At 44.6% G+C, this 14682-nt stretch overlaps 2 protein-coding genes across 9 annotated transcripts in view; one reads left to right on the top strand and one right to left on the bottom strand.

The window, feature by feature from the left end:
- The window catches only part of LOC142575555 (uncharacterized), a 426302-nt gene that overhangs the window by 329574 nt on the left and 82046 nt on the right, over positions 1-14682 (top strand). For 3 of the 4 annotated variants that reach the window (XM_075684995.1, XM_075684992.1, XM_075684994.1), the window contains one exon: positions 11209-11303. The exons of the other annotated variant lie outside the window; for it this stretch is intronic. In XM_075684995.1, the coding sequence (XP_075541110.1) occupies positions 11209-11303 (95 nt within the window). The remainder of the gene's footprint in view (positions 1-11208; positions 11304-14682) is intronic. 4 annotated transcript variants of the gene reach the window in all.
- The window catches only part of LOC142575560 (uncharacterized), a 54279-nt gene continuing 39825 nt past the window's right edge, over positions 229-14682 (bottom strand). For 2 of the 5 annotated variants that reach the window (XM_075685010.1, XM_075685008.1), the window contains 2 exons: positions 2346-2414; positions 414-508 (listed from right to left, as the gene is read on the bottom strand). In XM_075685010.1, coding sequence (XP_075541125.1) covers positions 2348-2414 — 67 coding nt within the window. In that variant the 3' untranslated portion in view covers positions 414-508; positions 2346-2347. Of the gene's footprint in view, positions 509-2345; positions 2415-14682 lie in introns of all 5 variants that reach the window. The other 3 variants (XM_075685011.1, XM_075685012.1, XR_012826673.1) reach the window with 2 other exon arrangements.

Genomic DNA, 14682 nt, shown 5'->3' with positions numbered 1-14682 from the left:
GTGCCAGATAAAGAAAGTGAATGTGTGTCAATGTTATCACACGAGAAGTGTAGCTGCGGCAGGTGGCTACTGTTCTTGATTGCGTGCGCCTCACGCATTTTCTTGTTTACTCTGGATTTAGCAGCCTGAAAACGTAGCATGCAACTACAGTTTGGCAATGTACTGAACGTTGATGTGGAAAGATTGTGTTTTCTGGGAACATATGAACCAGTAAAATATAAGCATAACTCTACTGGGTCATTATTTATGCTTGAGCACGAACAATGGCAGCAGGAAATTTTACGTAACAAGGCCTTATTAACGACATTCTACAGTACTACTCCGAAATTAAACAGCTGCTAGTTCTGAACGGTGATAGTTCTCTTCGCAGTCTTCTTACTGGTGCAGTTGTTACAGCTTCTCACTGATGTCTAGTGAGACTCGGAAAACGAAAAACATGTACAAAGGCCGAAGCCAACTTTCCAACTGCCAACACTTGAGCAGGTTCTTGACGGCCATCCTTGCTGATCTGAAGAAAACAACATGCCAAGTGTTAGCATGTGCACTTAAAAGAACTCATTAAAAGGAGCCCCAAGAACTATTCTGAACCCAATAAACAAACCATTTCAGCATAGACAGACGACTAAGCCTTGAGCATCCCAACCAAATATCACGCCTTCGCACACAGCAACATATGCGTGAACACACTGAAAAGGTGGCCTGCTTCTTCTTGCCTCCATGTGAAATTACCCCTTTCCCCTAACACAAATCTTTCGGGGCCACCTAACTGACTGTACACAAGCCAAAATCGATAAAAATGGGCTTCCTTCGATTAAATGCAGTTTTCAAAATGTATACAGCCGGGCTTTTATGGAATGCATAATGCGACGTGTGCACGTGTGGCTAAATCAATTCTGCACCTCTTTTGAATCCAAGAGGTGCGGTGCTCAATCCAGATCAGTGCAACCTTTCTGTCACAAAAATGGCCATTGTGAGCTCTTCTCTTTCTATGTGATTATCTGGAACATCCCTCACCAGTACCATGCCTTCAGCCCCAACCACTGACGCACTGCATGCAAAAATGCCCAATGCACGAAAAATAAAATGTGAATTCACTTCTCTCGCCTTTCACACGTAACACCTAATACCGTAAAACCTCGTTAAACTGTACCTGCTTAAACAGAATTTTTTTTAAAAAAGTAGTAAAGTCAAATCCCCAACTCAGCGGCCATTGAACATAATGTGTATTGTATCCGCATAAACCGTACCAGCTTAATCCTTATGTATCGGCTAACACGTAATGTTTCAACTTTTCGTCATGGAAGCACGGCGGTGTGCCGTCTCCGTCGGGCAGACCGGCGGAGCAACAAGCTTCAGAGATCGGAACAACGTCCTCCAAGCGCCCTGTGTGTTCGCGCATGAAGCCACATCAACATCATTTCTGTGGCGTGCCAGAGAGCGTTGTGGCATCGTGCATGCGAGGACTCGCGTCACGCCAAAGCTTGGATGAAAAAGACTCTGGATGCTCAGCGTAGAAGAAAAATGAGACATTGTTCGTGCTATCGAACATGACACGAAGAAGTCTGCGCTGGCACGCGACATGGATCTGCTGTTGACTACGGTGTGTGGCATTTGGAATACAAAGAAGTTGCTCGGCAGCACTGCTGCGACTGTGAAGGGATGTCGGCTACGAGGTTCGACTTTTCGCCATCGTTGCGTCTGTTGTTGCCGGAGTGTCGGCTAGCGACGGTGACAAGGACGACACAGAAAGCTACAGCACAGGCGATACAGGCTTCACAGTGGCAGAAGCTGCGCGTTATGTCAGCCTCATGAATGCAATCGTGGCGACGAGAACAGCACCCCGCAGTGAAAAAGGCGCCCCGCGACTTCTGCAGTCCTACCGCGCGCGTGCATCAAGAATTCGTAACGCCAAGAAGGAATCTGCCATGCCAGTGTTTGCCGAGAAGAGGGGGGCTTGCTGAAAAGTTGGCTCTTAGTCTCAAGTCGCCAGCACCAAGAAGATGAAGACGACGACGACCTCGTAACCGCGAAACTCTTGAAGACTCAATAAAAGATTTCACTCACTCACTCTTAGCATCAGTAAGTTTGAGGCCACTGTTGTTGCTGCTAGGCCGCTGCGGCATCAAACAAAAATAACACTTTTATCGCGCGAAGTGAATAAATACTGCATGTTTTTTTCCCCTTCCATCACTCTCTCTCTGAGTTACGTTGCTGACAGGAAAGTGGTCGATCTCATGCTATTTCGGTTAAATAGCACTACCGTTTAGCACACAGTTTTTCCGAGCTCCGGCCAACTACGGTTTAACGAGGTTTCACTCTAATAGAAAGGCAATAGGAAGACTGACCATCAGTATGAAGTCACGCGCTTCAGCAACGGCCTTATGTCCAGCTTGTGTCCCATTTTCAACAAGAACCTGTCATAAAAAAGAGGGGACATAAGGGCTATCTTGAAGAATCGCACAAGTACAGCAGCCATGCATCTCGCATAAGCTGAAAACATTCGTATGCCTGGAAATCATGTATTTCAACCACTTGAAGTTTACAAATAGAAGTACAGACAAACACTGCAACAAATACTAAGTTGCTATTCAGGAGCAGAAACTGTCCCTACTTACAAAAAAAGACCACAAAAGTTTTGTGCACAGGGTGACCCAATCATCAGATGTTGACTAATGCTAATGGTGTGTTCATGCTCATGTAGTTACTGTATATACAAAATTCTAACATGAACCAAAAAGGATGTGACAATCGCCTGCAAGCAGACACAAAACTGAGACTTGTGTTTGTGATGTTAGCAACGTCAGAACCAGTGCCATCTCCACTGTCATTAACAGACGATTACAGTGTGTACAGGTAGACGACGGTGACACGCTGCTTACATTATGAAAGCTCATTCGAAAAAGAAGCTATTTTACATGGTAGCAATGAATGAAGTGCATCAAATGTTTTTGGCGTACTATTTTTTTTTCATTTGGTCTCTATCATAAATATTACCTGTAAGACTTCGCCTCTACAAATGCATTAACCACTGCCCAATCGATCAACTTTGGCACCGCGTGACTTGCATGAGTAGGAGCCGAGATTGGTGACATCTCGGCATCTACTTCAGAGGCGGTGACATGCAATACTGTAGCACGCAAGCATGAGAGTGTGTGCTTTGCAAAGAACCAGTTGTTCTTTAGCAGGTGGTGCTGTTGCCCACTGTGAGATCCCGCTGCTGTCATTAGCACCAAATAAATTCAGAGCAGGAGGAATGACTGATCTCTGCTGATAATTTTCTTTTTAAATACTCAACCTACCATTCTAGTTTTTAATGTAAATTTGACCACCTGATGTTCTATTTGTTCCATGTCAATATGTCGGAGAGTAATAATTCTTCCACAAGTAATTGCTACTTCAATCGCTGCTAGCGGAGACAAAAATAGATAGAAAGCTTGGTATTGGCATGATAATTCCACTTATAGTTGAAGAGCCTGAAAAACTTCTTCAGCATTACATTCGAGAGACGACATCAAAAAAATTTTTCAAATCTTTATTCTTTAAGGTACAGTGCTGAAATCTTGTACATATATGTAATGTTGTGTGCTCATTTCGAATATAAGGTCTATTTCCATTTATTGCCTTTAGTTCAAATTTTATGCAAGTCACTTTCAATTATCTTCTGCAAAGATTTGAAAAATATCTGCTCCCTAGATTTCGCTTAGTATGGTATCAATGGCTTCTGTATCTTTCAAGAAATTCCGTACGATAGACCTTATAGCTCTGCCTTACCTAGAACACAAGTCGTGAGGTACTGAATTTGAAACACAACAAAGTGTTTTTGTGGTGACTAGCTTTGAAGCCTCGCAACTGTTGTTCTAGGTAAGGCAAAGCAATAAGGTTGGTCTTATTACATTCCTCGAATCACAGAGAAGCCATTGGTACGCTGTTTAGTGAAACTTCACGAACAGATATTTTGCAAACCAATGCAATAAATTATTTAAAGGAAGCTCACATAAAATTAGAACCAGAGGAGATAAATAAGATTGGACTGCATATTCAAAATAAACACATTACATCGCATACACTTGAACCTTATTATAATGAAGTTAAAAGGGAATCAGAAAAAATACTTTGCTATACTAATTACTTCCTTATATTCATTACTGCAGTATATGCATGCACAACTTTAAACATGCATAGAAGACTAGGACTACGCGGCCTGCTGAACCACTACACAGCTACTTATGTTATGAAAATGAAAGAAAACAGCAGCCAAAAAGACTCTCCGGCGTGTGCAACACGCGATTTTTAGGACCCGACACGACAGCCATTGCGATAGTGCCATTATGTTCGAATGTTATGATCTTTCGCTTCCACTTTCAACTTGGCTTGCTATATTGTCGTAAAACCTGTTGAAGTAGTAGAACCTTCTTCACACATTTTGGAAAAAACTGCGAGAAAAACCATACTAACCGAGAAAACATACGATCTCAACTAACTAGAAAAGGTTTGATAGACTCAACTATTGTTGAGAGCTACGTAATGTGAAGCGTCGCATGGATCGTTGTGGCACAAGATGCCAATGCGCATCGAATTGGTGGTGCTCAGGCAGCCCGAGACGCATCTTGTTTTCCCATTGTGTGGTGGTTTAAGAGGGTCACAGAAAACTGAAACGAAATCGAGTTGGTGGGCAACGGCGGATCCTGACAAAGCAAAATTGCCTGCGGTTTAGCTCTGGTTAACCATAGTTGAATTGCGAAAGCAAGAGCTCCATGACTACGCTTGTGGTCTCGAGTTTTCTTGCACGTTCTTCCTCCCGTTTCCTCGATACGTCGTCTACGCAGCGTCTCATTCTGACGCTCTCGAATTCTCAAAGCGGTCTCTTCCGCAGTTCAAGATTCACTCCGGCAGGTGGCACGACTTCTTCTACCTGCGTCTTCGTTACGACACTTCTCGACTTGTGCAGCGTGTTCTTCTGGTGTCTCTTGAGTGTGTTGTCTCTTCCTCGCTTCGTTCTGTCGTTGTTGCATCTCTTTTGCCCTCTCTGTAACGTCTAAATACACTAAGGCGAAGCGCATATATATATATACCCCCCCTTCGAAGCGACACCTCCTCTCCCTCTATCCCACCGGAGCACATGTGATGAAGCGAGGGGCGACGCCATCTGTTGGAGTGCATCTGTGGCGTTGCTAGCAACGACGGCTCAAGGCAACCTCAAGGTCGCTCGTCGGCCACGGCATATGGAATACGGCTGCCTGCATACAGCATTCGGCATGACGAGCCGAAATGGCTCGCTGGCTGGCATAGCAAAGCTTTCGCTTTAACACGTGGTCACATCGCGCCGCCTACGGATTATTTGGATTATTGCACACTAAAAGTGTGCATGCAGTGTGCTACCAAAGACACTATCCACCATGCGCTGTAAAACAGATAGGTGAAGATGCTTATCACAATAAGTTTGGCGGCGACAGCTGTGAATGAGGCACGCAAAGACTCGGTCAGAGATTTGCTGGTACCAGAATAAAAAACTGTACACCATCGTTTTTACGTGAGACAGGCGGCTATATACTGTTCTCGATCGCGCTTGCCTGGCGCCTTCTCTTGTTCAGATGGGATCTAGCAGCCGGAAAACGTATAGAATCGCCATCTGCAGCAGGGAATGACAGCGCATTTTCATTATCGCCTGTTAAATGCGTGCGCTACGCTTCCGATGGCACCCTGCACTGTCAAAGGCAAAGATCCTTATTGCGATAGGATTGCTGGCGATAGCTATGAATGCCGTGTGCGACGACACTGGAGATTTGCTGGTACCGAAATGAGAAACTGAGTGCGCGCCGGCATTTTCACGTGAGATGGCCGGGCGAGTATTATCGTGAAGCTTCAGCAATGGGCAGCTACATCCTGTTCTCGGACGCGCGTGCCTTGCATATTTTTTCTTGTTTACGTGGGGTCTAGGACAGGTATCATACAATTGCAGATTGGCGTCGTACTGTATTAACATTACATTATATTTTTTTCATCTAGCATGCTGGTTATCACTCTGGCGTATATATACTTTGGGCTGTTGGTCACTCAGCAGCTAACATGAGTTCTTTCATCTCCCAATGCCTCTCTGTGCACGTCCAGGCGAGAGAGCATGCTACCGTACTTACTCATGTAAGACCTGCACTTTATTTTTCTTAATGTTGGCAAGGTCCAGCTCTTACTCAAATTGGGCATATGACTGCTTCCTAAAATTGTGGAAGGCATTGCAAATGAAGTACCGAATAATCCAAACACTGGCTACACACTACAGACATGATTATTTAAGATTCACCACCACCGGGGGGACATCAGGTTGTCTTAAGGAGTTCTTTGTTTTGCTATAGTTATGTGTATCATTTTTCTGACAAAATAATTTGCGAGTTCGGCATTCTTTTGTCCCTTTCTTTCTGTTCAGTGCGTTATCTTTCATCATGCTGGTTCCACTATGAAGATGAACATTCACTAACTTATCGAGCTTGCAATTCTGAAGCTCTGTTTCCCTTTCTTCAATGAAAAAAAGAATGTTTAGTATCAAGTGAAGGTCGGTCTGACTTTTATATTAGTAATATATTTAATTGATTGTGAAACTGTTGCACAAGTGACAATAGTGGGTCTTCAAAGTCTCAGTATTTTCGCTTAATTGGGTGTTTCTTAATGTACTCTGTCAACAACAGATGCCATAATTTGAAACAGAACAGCGCGGTGTTCACGGGGACAAGCAGGGAGAAACGACACGGACGAGCGCTGTCCAACTCCCCGAACGTCTGTTTTAACAAGATGCCACAAAACATTGCTTGTGTTCATATACAATGCAGGTCTTACGGCACACATATTATACCAACCATATATTATGCCTTAACCCAAGTCTTAATCGCAGTTAAAGAGACAGTGGATGCAGCATGCCATGCTCGAGGAGTACGGCAAACTGTGTTGTGAAGGTCACCCATACTTGCACTTTGCAGAATACTGCAGTTACATGGCACTAACTGACGTCCCAAGTTCCTTATTTCATTTAAAACTGCGAGAAAGCATGCGCTTTTACACATTTGGCCGTTGTCATCTTGAGAGTAGCAAATGAACGCCACCGTATTGTGGTTGGGTCATGTGACTATGTGACTAACTTTTCAGTGGGTCCTCTTTTTTACGATGTTGCAAAAAATTGGTCATAGACCCATTTCAGCAATCTGTACAATCTTGTCACATTCACCAACTGCCACTTGTGACCTCCTGATTTGCCACTCATGTTTTTTTTTTCACTTGATGCAGATGTACCCTTACGCACCCCATAGATGTACCCCACAGGTATTGAATTTTTCAGAGTCACTGTGAGCTTTTCTTTTCTATGAATTAATAAGCATTTTTCGTTTGCTTGCACTGCTGAAATCGGTGACATCACAGGAAGCTGGAGCGTGGATATTGAGGCAATGCCACTACCGATCTTTAATTTTTCTTGCATACCAACTGTCTGCTTGTAATGAGGCTAAGCTGCTCGTACTTTGTAAAGTAAAATCTATCAATGCTGTGTTCCTTAATCTCTTAGCCGTTTTGGACAAGCACAGCTCGTCTTTGCTGAATGAACCGTCCCAAAACCGTTTTGGACGAGTGTAGTTTGTCCTCTAGAGATAATATCTCATCTTTAGCGTTTTGAATGAGACACGCTTGTTTGCGGGATAGTTGGTGTGCCGCTTTGCAGTTGGCTGTAGTTGGCAGGTAATTTCTTCTTTTTTTAACCACCATTTCATATTTCTTTGGGTGGTTTGACGTGTCAAGTGCGCGAGTGCCGTGATCGGAAAGGGTCAGCCATGCGAGGATGATGCCGAGATGCCGCAGCGGTTGCACAAGGGCACCGAAGGAATGGTTTTAATAGCAAGAACAACAACCACAAGCAAGCAGAGAAAACTGAAGAAAAAGAAACCGGAGAGACGTGGAACAACAAGCCTGCACGGAGGAAGGAGTTCGCCAGTGCTCCTGGTGCAGGAGTGAAGTCGTCGGGCATCAGGCCTGTGCTTTGTGCCTTCTACTGAATCAGGGCGACCTTCCAGAGGTGTGGTCACCGCATTCTCCTGATAGCATGTAGGAAGGTTCCGATCAACGTGGAAGAAGTGAAGCCTACCCTAAAAACCGGAGTATAGGTGGAACTTTTTTTCAAAAATCTATTGCGAAAAGTGGACCCTTGTCTTATATACCGGACATTGGCGGAAAAGCTACGGAAGTCTTGCAACTATGGGCAGGTGAAATAAAGAAGCGCCTTCGCCATCGGTATAGTGTACTAGAATAATGTATTATTATGGTATTATTCTAGTACACTATAGCCATCGCCATCCGCAGCAGCGTGTCGTGGCCACATTGTGGCACCGCATTTTTGCGTTTACATTGTCACAAAGTTATATTGGTTAAAGACTGCTTTTTCACATTTTGTTCCAAAATGAGTGGAAGCCGACGACAAGTCGCCATTGCCTTCAAGAAAAAGGCGATTGAGTGCGCGGAAGCCCACGGCAACATCGCGGCACAGCGCGAATTTGGAGTATCTGAAAAGAGCATTCAGTACTGGCAGAGACAGAAGCAGCAAACCAACAGAAAACGTCATTTCATGGGCGGACCGCAGCGGACCACAAAACTGGAAGACAAGGTTGCGGAGTTTGTCCGGGAGCTGCGTGTAAGATCGCTGCCTGTGACAGCCGAATGCATCCATTTGAAAGCGGTAGAGATCGCACGCGCCTCTGGACTGGGCAGCGAAAAGCACTCGTCATACAACTCTAGTTCGGGCCACTCTAATCAAACGCGTTGCTCTGATTCGGAGTGCCACTCGCGCACTTCGTGCCCTTCTGCGTACTGTACACCCGACCAATTTTTAACAGTATCGCGCGATCATCGACCCGCGTGTTTGTCAGTATGTTAGCATCACAGCACGGAGCGGCGAAAAAGCGTAAGTGAGCGCACATGTACACATGTGCGTATCTCGTTTGTTTCGCCGCTCAGCGCCATAAATAAGGTGCTGACAAGCACGCGGGTCGATGGTCGCGCGATACTGTTAGAAATTGGTCGGGTGCACATGGAAGCAGCATTTAAATAAATACTACTGTCACTATTGTGCATGAGTCGCATTTGTTTCAAGGTAAGGGTGTCTTTCGGTACTTTTGCCATTGAAAAAGATTTTTTTTTTCATTTTTAGAATTCGTTAGTAGGAGGATCGACCTATATTCCGGTCTGACCTATAGTCCGGTTTTTACGGTATTCACTGGGAGCAGAGGTCAAACTATTGGACTTGGTGTTCGGCATCAAGACTTCTACCATGCCAAGGCCACATGCCCATGTTCGCTACGTCGCAACCAGACTTACTCCTGCATCACTGGATCCCGGTTGTTCATCTGGGGGTGACCAGGAGTTTTCTGCAGACTGTGAAACTGTAATCCCATTCTGACTTTGATGGACTTTCTTTGGAGACTAAATTATTTTTTGTGTGTTTAATTGGTTTGTAGAGTTTTCTTTTTCTCTTTGTGCTGGATATTTTTTAATGAATGGCTTGTGGTGCGATGACGAACGGCTTCGTCACTTCATGCGCCGAGGCTGTGCCTCAGCAGCAATTCATTAATTGAAAGAACCTCATCGCAGAGGGCAACTCTTGTTTCTTTCAAAAAATGGCGTCTGGTGGAGGCGACACATGTGTTTCTGGTCCATTGTTGCGGAAAAGAAGCCTTTTTTGATCGTCCAGCTCTTAGGGCAATAATTATTCAGACACCACAGTTTGTTACTGTACACGAAAGCGATAGCGATGACTTCAAGATTACCAAATCATCAGATGAAGAAGTCTGACGTAATAGTTCTGCGAAAACCCGCAAGGTGGAGAGAGGTAATTAATAAAAGGAAAATGAGACGTCCACCTAATCGTAGCAATTGCTACAAAGGAAAGCCATACAGGTTCCTCGAAAGAAAAACCTCACAGTTGAAGAAAAATTTGTCCTAGTCCAGGACTCGAACTTGTAACCAGGCAGCTAGCAGATGACGGGGCAAAGTGAACTTGTCAACAACTCGAAGCAAAGGCAATAGTTTGACGCAATAGTTCTGCGGAAACCCAAAAGGTGGAGATAGGGAGACAGTTAATTAATAAAGAGAAAGTGAGATGTTCACCTAATTGTAGCAGTTGCTACAAAGGAAACGCATACGGGTTCCTCGAAAGAAAACCTTGCAGTTGAATAAAAATTCGTCTTGGTCCTGGACTCGAACCCGAGCAGATGGCAGGGCGAAGTCGAACTTGTCAATAACTCGAAGCAAAGGCAAGAGTTTGACATAATAGTTCTGCGGAAACCCGCAAGGTGGAGAGAGGTAAATAATACGGAAAATGAGAAGTCCACCTAATCGTAGCAATTTCTACAAAGGGAACCCATACGGGTTCCTTGAAAGAAAGCCTTGTAGTTAAAGAAAAATTCGTCCTAGTCAGAACCCAAAGCCGTCACCAGGCGGCTAGCCATCTGTTAGCCGCCTACTTAGCTCAGATGGTAGAGTGGCTGCACCAGAAAGGCGGTGGTCCGGGGTTCGAGTCCCAGGCCAGGACGAATTTATCTTGAACTGCTAGGCTTTTCTTTCAAAGAACCCATATGGGTTCCCTTTGTAGCTATTGCTACAATTAGGTGGACGCCTCATTTTCCCTTTATTAATGAAGAAGCCTGCTCGGAAGACGCCATTGCGCATAACTGGCAGTGCATCATCGTGAACGACATCCCCATGAAGCCTCCTTGATTTCCGTTTTTGGACGTACCCGGTAAGGCGTTGTCAGAATGGTAAAACTTTCCGAGCAGCATTCTTACTGTTTTTTTATTGTTAATTACCAGCACGTAGCTGGCCTCCTTTTTTATGAGCAATAAACTTTATTATGCTAGTTTGACTTGGTATGCGCTTGAATTTTTTTTTTAGACATAGAAAACTTGCTTTTTGGGAGGAAAATATTCGATATCAAGTTTTAAAGAAGTAAGCAGTTTCGGCACAGAAATTGTAAGAATAACAACACAGTTAAGGGGTTAAAAGAAAAGTTTACTTGCTCTCTCACAGATGGCTGTAATAAATTAAGCAAATTTACCTTACACAGGTTTACTGCTGTTTGGTATTTGCTGCTTGCTATTACACTAGAGGAGCAGGCATGCCTTAGCATTATCAGGCTTTTCACGGAAAACATTATTGTAATGATTTTTTTCTCCTCTTCAACAGGGCTGCAAGAAGTATCTGGCCTAAATACTTCCAGGAATACTTCAGCATCGACATCTCAAATGAAATGCATGGATTGGCAAGGCTACTCGCCACAGGTAGGTACTTGCAATTTTATAATATTTGTACTGCTATAGGTCATAAACACTACTTGTGTATCACGGCTTGCACGCATTATGAGAGTAACAAAAGCTTTTTGAAGTCGCAAACAGTTTCAGGACATATTTCACTGCATTTTTGCCTACTTTCGCTTCCTTCTGCAACGGCAACTGTACGGACAGCCGAGGTGCATTGGTGCAATAGTCATCATCCTGTTGTCCCAGTTTTGATGGTGCATGAGAGGCCCATGCTGCTGAGGGTCATAGGGCATGCAATTTCTTGCGAGAGCGAGTGTGAGCCATGCAGAGGCCAGAAGCTAAGGCAAGAGGGCTGGTGCCTTGATTGAAAAGTGTGTTATAAGGTCTTCAGAGACATGAGCGATATGCCCTTCCCTGCGGCTGCACAATGACGGAGCGAAGTGGACGCACTGTCACACTTCGTTCAGACTGTAGCACTCATCATTCAGTAGCACTCATCTACAAACACTAGTCTGCAGAGGGTAATCACTGAATAGGTAGCTAAAGCTGTCTAAAAACCTCAGTATAACTAAATGTGTTTATACACGATTTCAATACATTGAAATTTCAATGCCACCATGAAGATATACAGTCGCCGACCGTTTATTCGGACCTCACGGGGACTGCGGAAATGCCTGAATAAACAGGTGTCCGAAAAAGAAGATTAAGGAAAAAAAAACTAAATCTTTTATTTCCACGCGCTTATTCGGGCTCGGCAGTAGGCTTGAAGAAATCGTAAACGTGCCATTGCACGCTGATCCGTTTACGTGCAATCAGATAAGCCTGAATCTCGGAGAGGGTCGTACGGTCACTATAGGCGGCTGAAAGCACAGTCACTGCTTGTACATGCTCCGCATGCGACGGCAGCGTAGCACATGGTGTGTCATCTTTCGAGTCGGAGTCTTCGTCCGGCGGTGCAGCAGAAACCTGACGAATGATCTCACCGTTGTTGAGTTCTGCACATGTCAGTACAGCAGTGTCAGCACCTGTGCAACTGTCAAATGAGACGGTGTTCGGAATCTCAATGCTCGGCAGAACATTTTCGGTGTCCGTAGGGAGCATATCGGAAGGCGGCAAATCCTAGGCCTCCCAGCACCCACTTGCCGGCATTCCTCAGCACAGTCTGCGCAGGCACTGTAGGTGCAATTAGACACTTGATGGATGTTTCCATATGCCACGTTGGATGACCGCAACCTCAACGCAGCAGAAAAAGCAAACATCGCTGCGCCAGCACGTTGACACCAGTTGCACACACGAAAAACGTCGCGTACTTGCAGCGTCGTGCACGAAGAAACAAACATATCAGCGGCTGGATTGTCTTGACATGGCTTACTAAGCTGACAACGGAACTGCTGTAGCAATGGCTGTAGCCACGAGCCAGGCGGAAACAATGATGAGCGGGGATTTGCAGTAGCGCCACTTCGTGGGGCAGCAAGGAAGCTCCGTTCAAAACAAAAATTGCGTTCAGCAAGTCGAACCATGGACCGATCAGAGTCGGTGCATGGTGCTCTTGATTGAGTTGGCTTAAGGAGTGTCCGAAAAATCGAACGAGAGGTTGCAAGGTGTCCGAACTTTCGGCACTTGTTATACATTATGGTCTATGGCAAGAATGGTGGTGCCGTGAAGCAAACCGAATAATCAAACATGTACAAATTTTTGGAATCTGAAAAAGCAGTCAGCGACTGTACTGAGAAAATAAATGTAAACTTCAGGGAACACAAATGGCCAAATGGTTGAATTACTTGCATGTCCTTGCGAACGCACCTCTCAAATCATGTGCTGCACAACCAAGAGCGACCGCCGAAGTAGAGCAGTGCGATCATCATATAGAGGGGTCCACTTCTGCACTGTCCATTTCTACCAAAGAATGTGTGACATGTTGTACTCAGCGCTTGTAAGACACACCACGGTCCCACTTGTCGAGGCGATGCGGGCTCTTTTAGTCTTAAGGTTGAGATCACTATATTAAGGACAATTCTGCAGGCATGAGTTACTTGCTTAAAACATTTACAGTAAATAAAACCTGGTTAATTCAACTCTGGTTAATTTGGAAAATCATACTTTGAACTTGTCCTCTGTTCCCGGCTGGTGTATGCATTACTTAATGCAATCAAACTCTCTTTAATTCTGACGTATTAGACCACACATCCAATAACTCAGACAATCACCATAGTCATCAGCTGAAATCGTACGTGAATGATGGCAACGCTGGAATGCTGCGTCCCTATTTTCACCTTTAAAGCCTATATTCGGGCATTTACCTCCACTGCTCATAACACAATGTCAGTCACGTGGCTTCATAACTGCGTAGTCACCATCCATGATTGCGTTGATAGCACCTGTGGTTTCGTCCGCAGCGGTTGCGGAAAACAGCAGTTTAGTTTTTACTCGAAGCGCGTGTCGGCCGCATGCATTCAAAACTGTGTTGTCGCCATCTACAATTGCGTCGATAGCAATGCTGGCTTCGTGCGCAGTTGTTGCCGCAAATCATAGTTTCGTTTAGACTTGGTGGGCGGGTCAACCATGGGCCTTCAGAACCGCACGGTAACTGTCCACAATTGCGTTGACAGCGGCCGTGGTTTCATCCGCTGTGTTTGCGACGTGTAATTTCGTTTTGACTCGGTGCAAGCCTGTTTTGTGATGAACGGACGATCTGTTCGCGACCAGCTCACTGGCTAAAAAATAATTGCAATGTGCGCAGTAGTGAAAAAGTGTGTCTCATGAACATGCACACTGCAGCTGTGCTACGAAGGAAGTCGCAAGGCCCATACTGCTGCAAGCGCATATCAGTTACGAGATGATGAGAATTGCAGCTTCCGCATTAATATTGTGGAAAATGGAAACAGGATTTGCTGGTTCTTTCAGTAAATAAGAGTGTGTTGACGTTGTAAGCATTTGTGTATTGATACCGTCGATAATTCAACATTTAGTTAATTCTGACATTTTTTTTTCAGTTTTGTAAAATCCAAATGAACGAAGTTTTACTGGATATACATAAAACAAAATAAAGAATAAGCTTTTGTGTGTAAAGCATTTCAATAGAGTCGAGATATACGGCATGCGATACCTAGAGAGGAAATGGAATGGCCAGCATGCACTGCATCATAGTGAATGGAATGGCTCAAGAATATTTTTGTGCATTTATGTGTTATTGTGAGTTCCTCAGTCTAGATCTATGGCCTTTGATATTACATATGACATGCTGAACCAAAAATCATTGGACGCTTCAGGCACATGCGGCAGCAGCACTGCTCTGCTTATTCTTGTCTCGCTCACTCATTCAGTCTGGCCACTTTGTTCATATGAGTGATGCCCTGATTACTGGGGGAATCTTTGTTAAACGTGCTCATGTCCAACATGG

Source organism: Dermacentor variabilis, chromosome 3, assembly GCF_050947875.1.
Source record: "Dermacentor variabilis isolate Ectoservices chromosome 3, ASM5094787v1, whole genome shotgun sequence".
Lineage (NCBI taxonomy): Eukaryota > Metazoa > Arthropoda > Arachnida > Ixodida > Ixodidae > Dermacentor > Dermacentor variabilis.
This window is presented reverse-complemented; position numbering and strand designations above follow the sequence as displayed.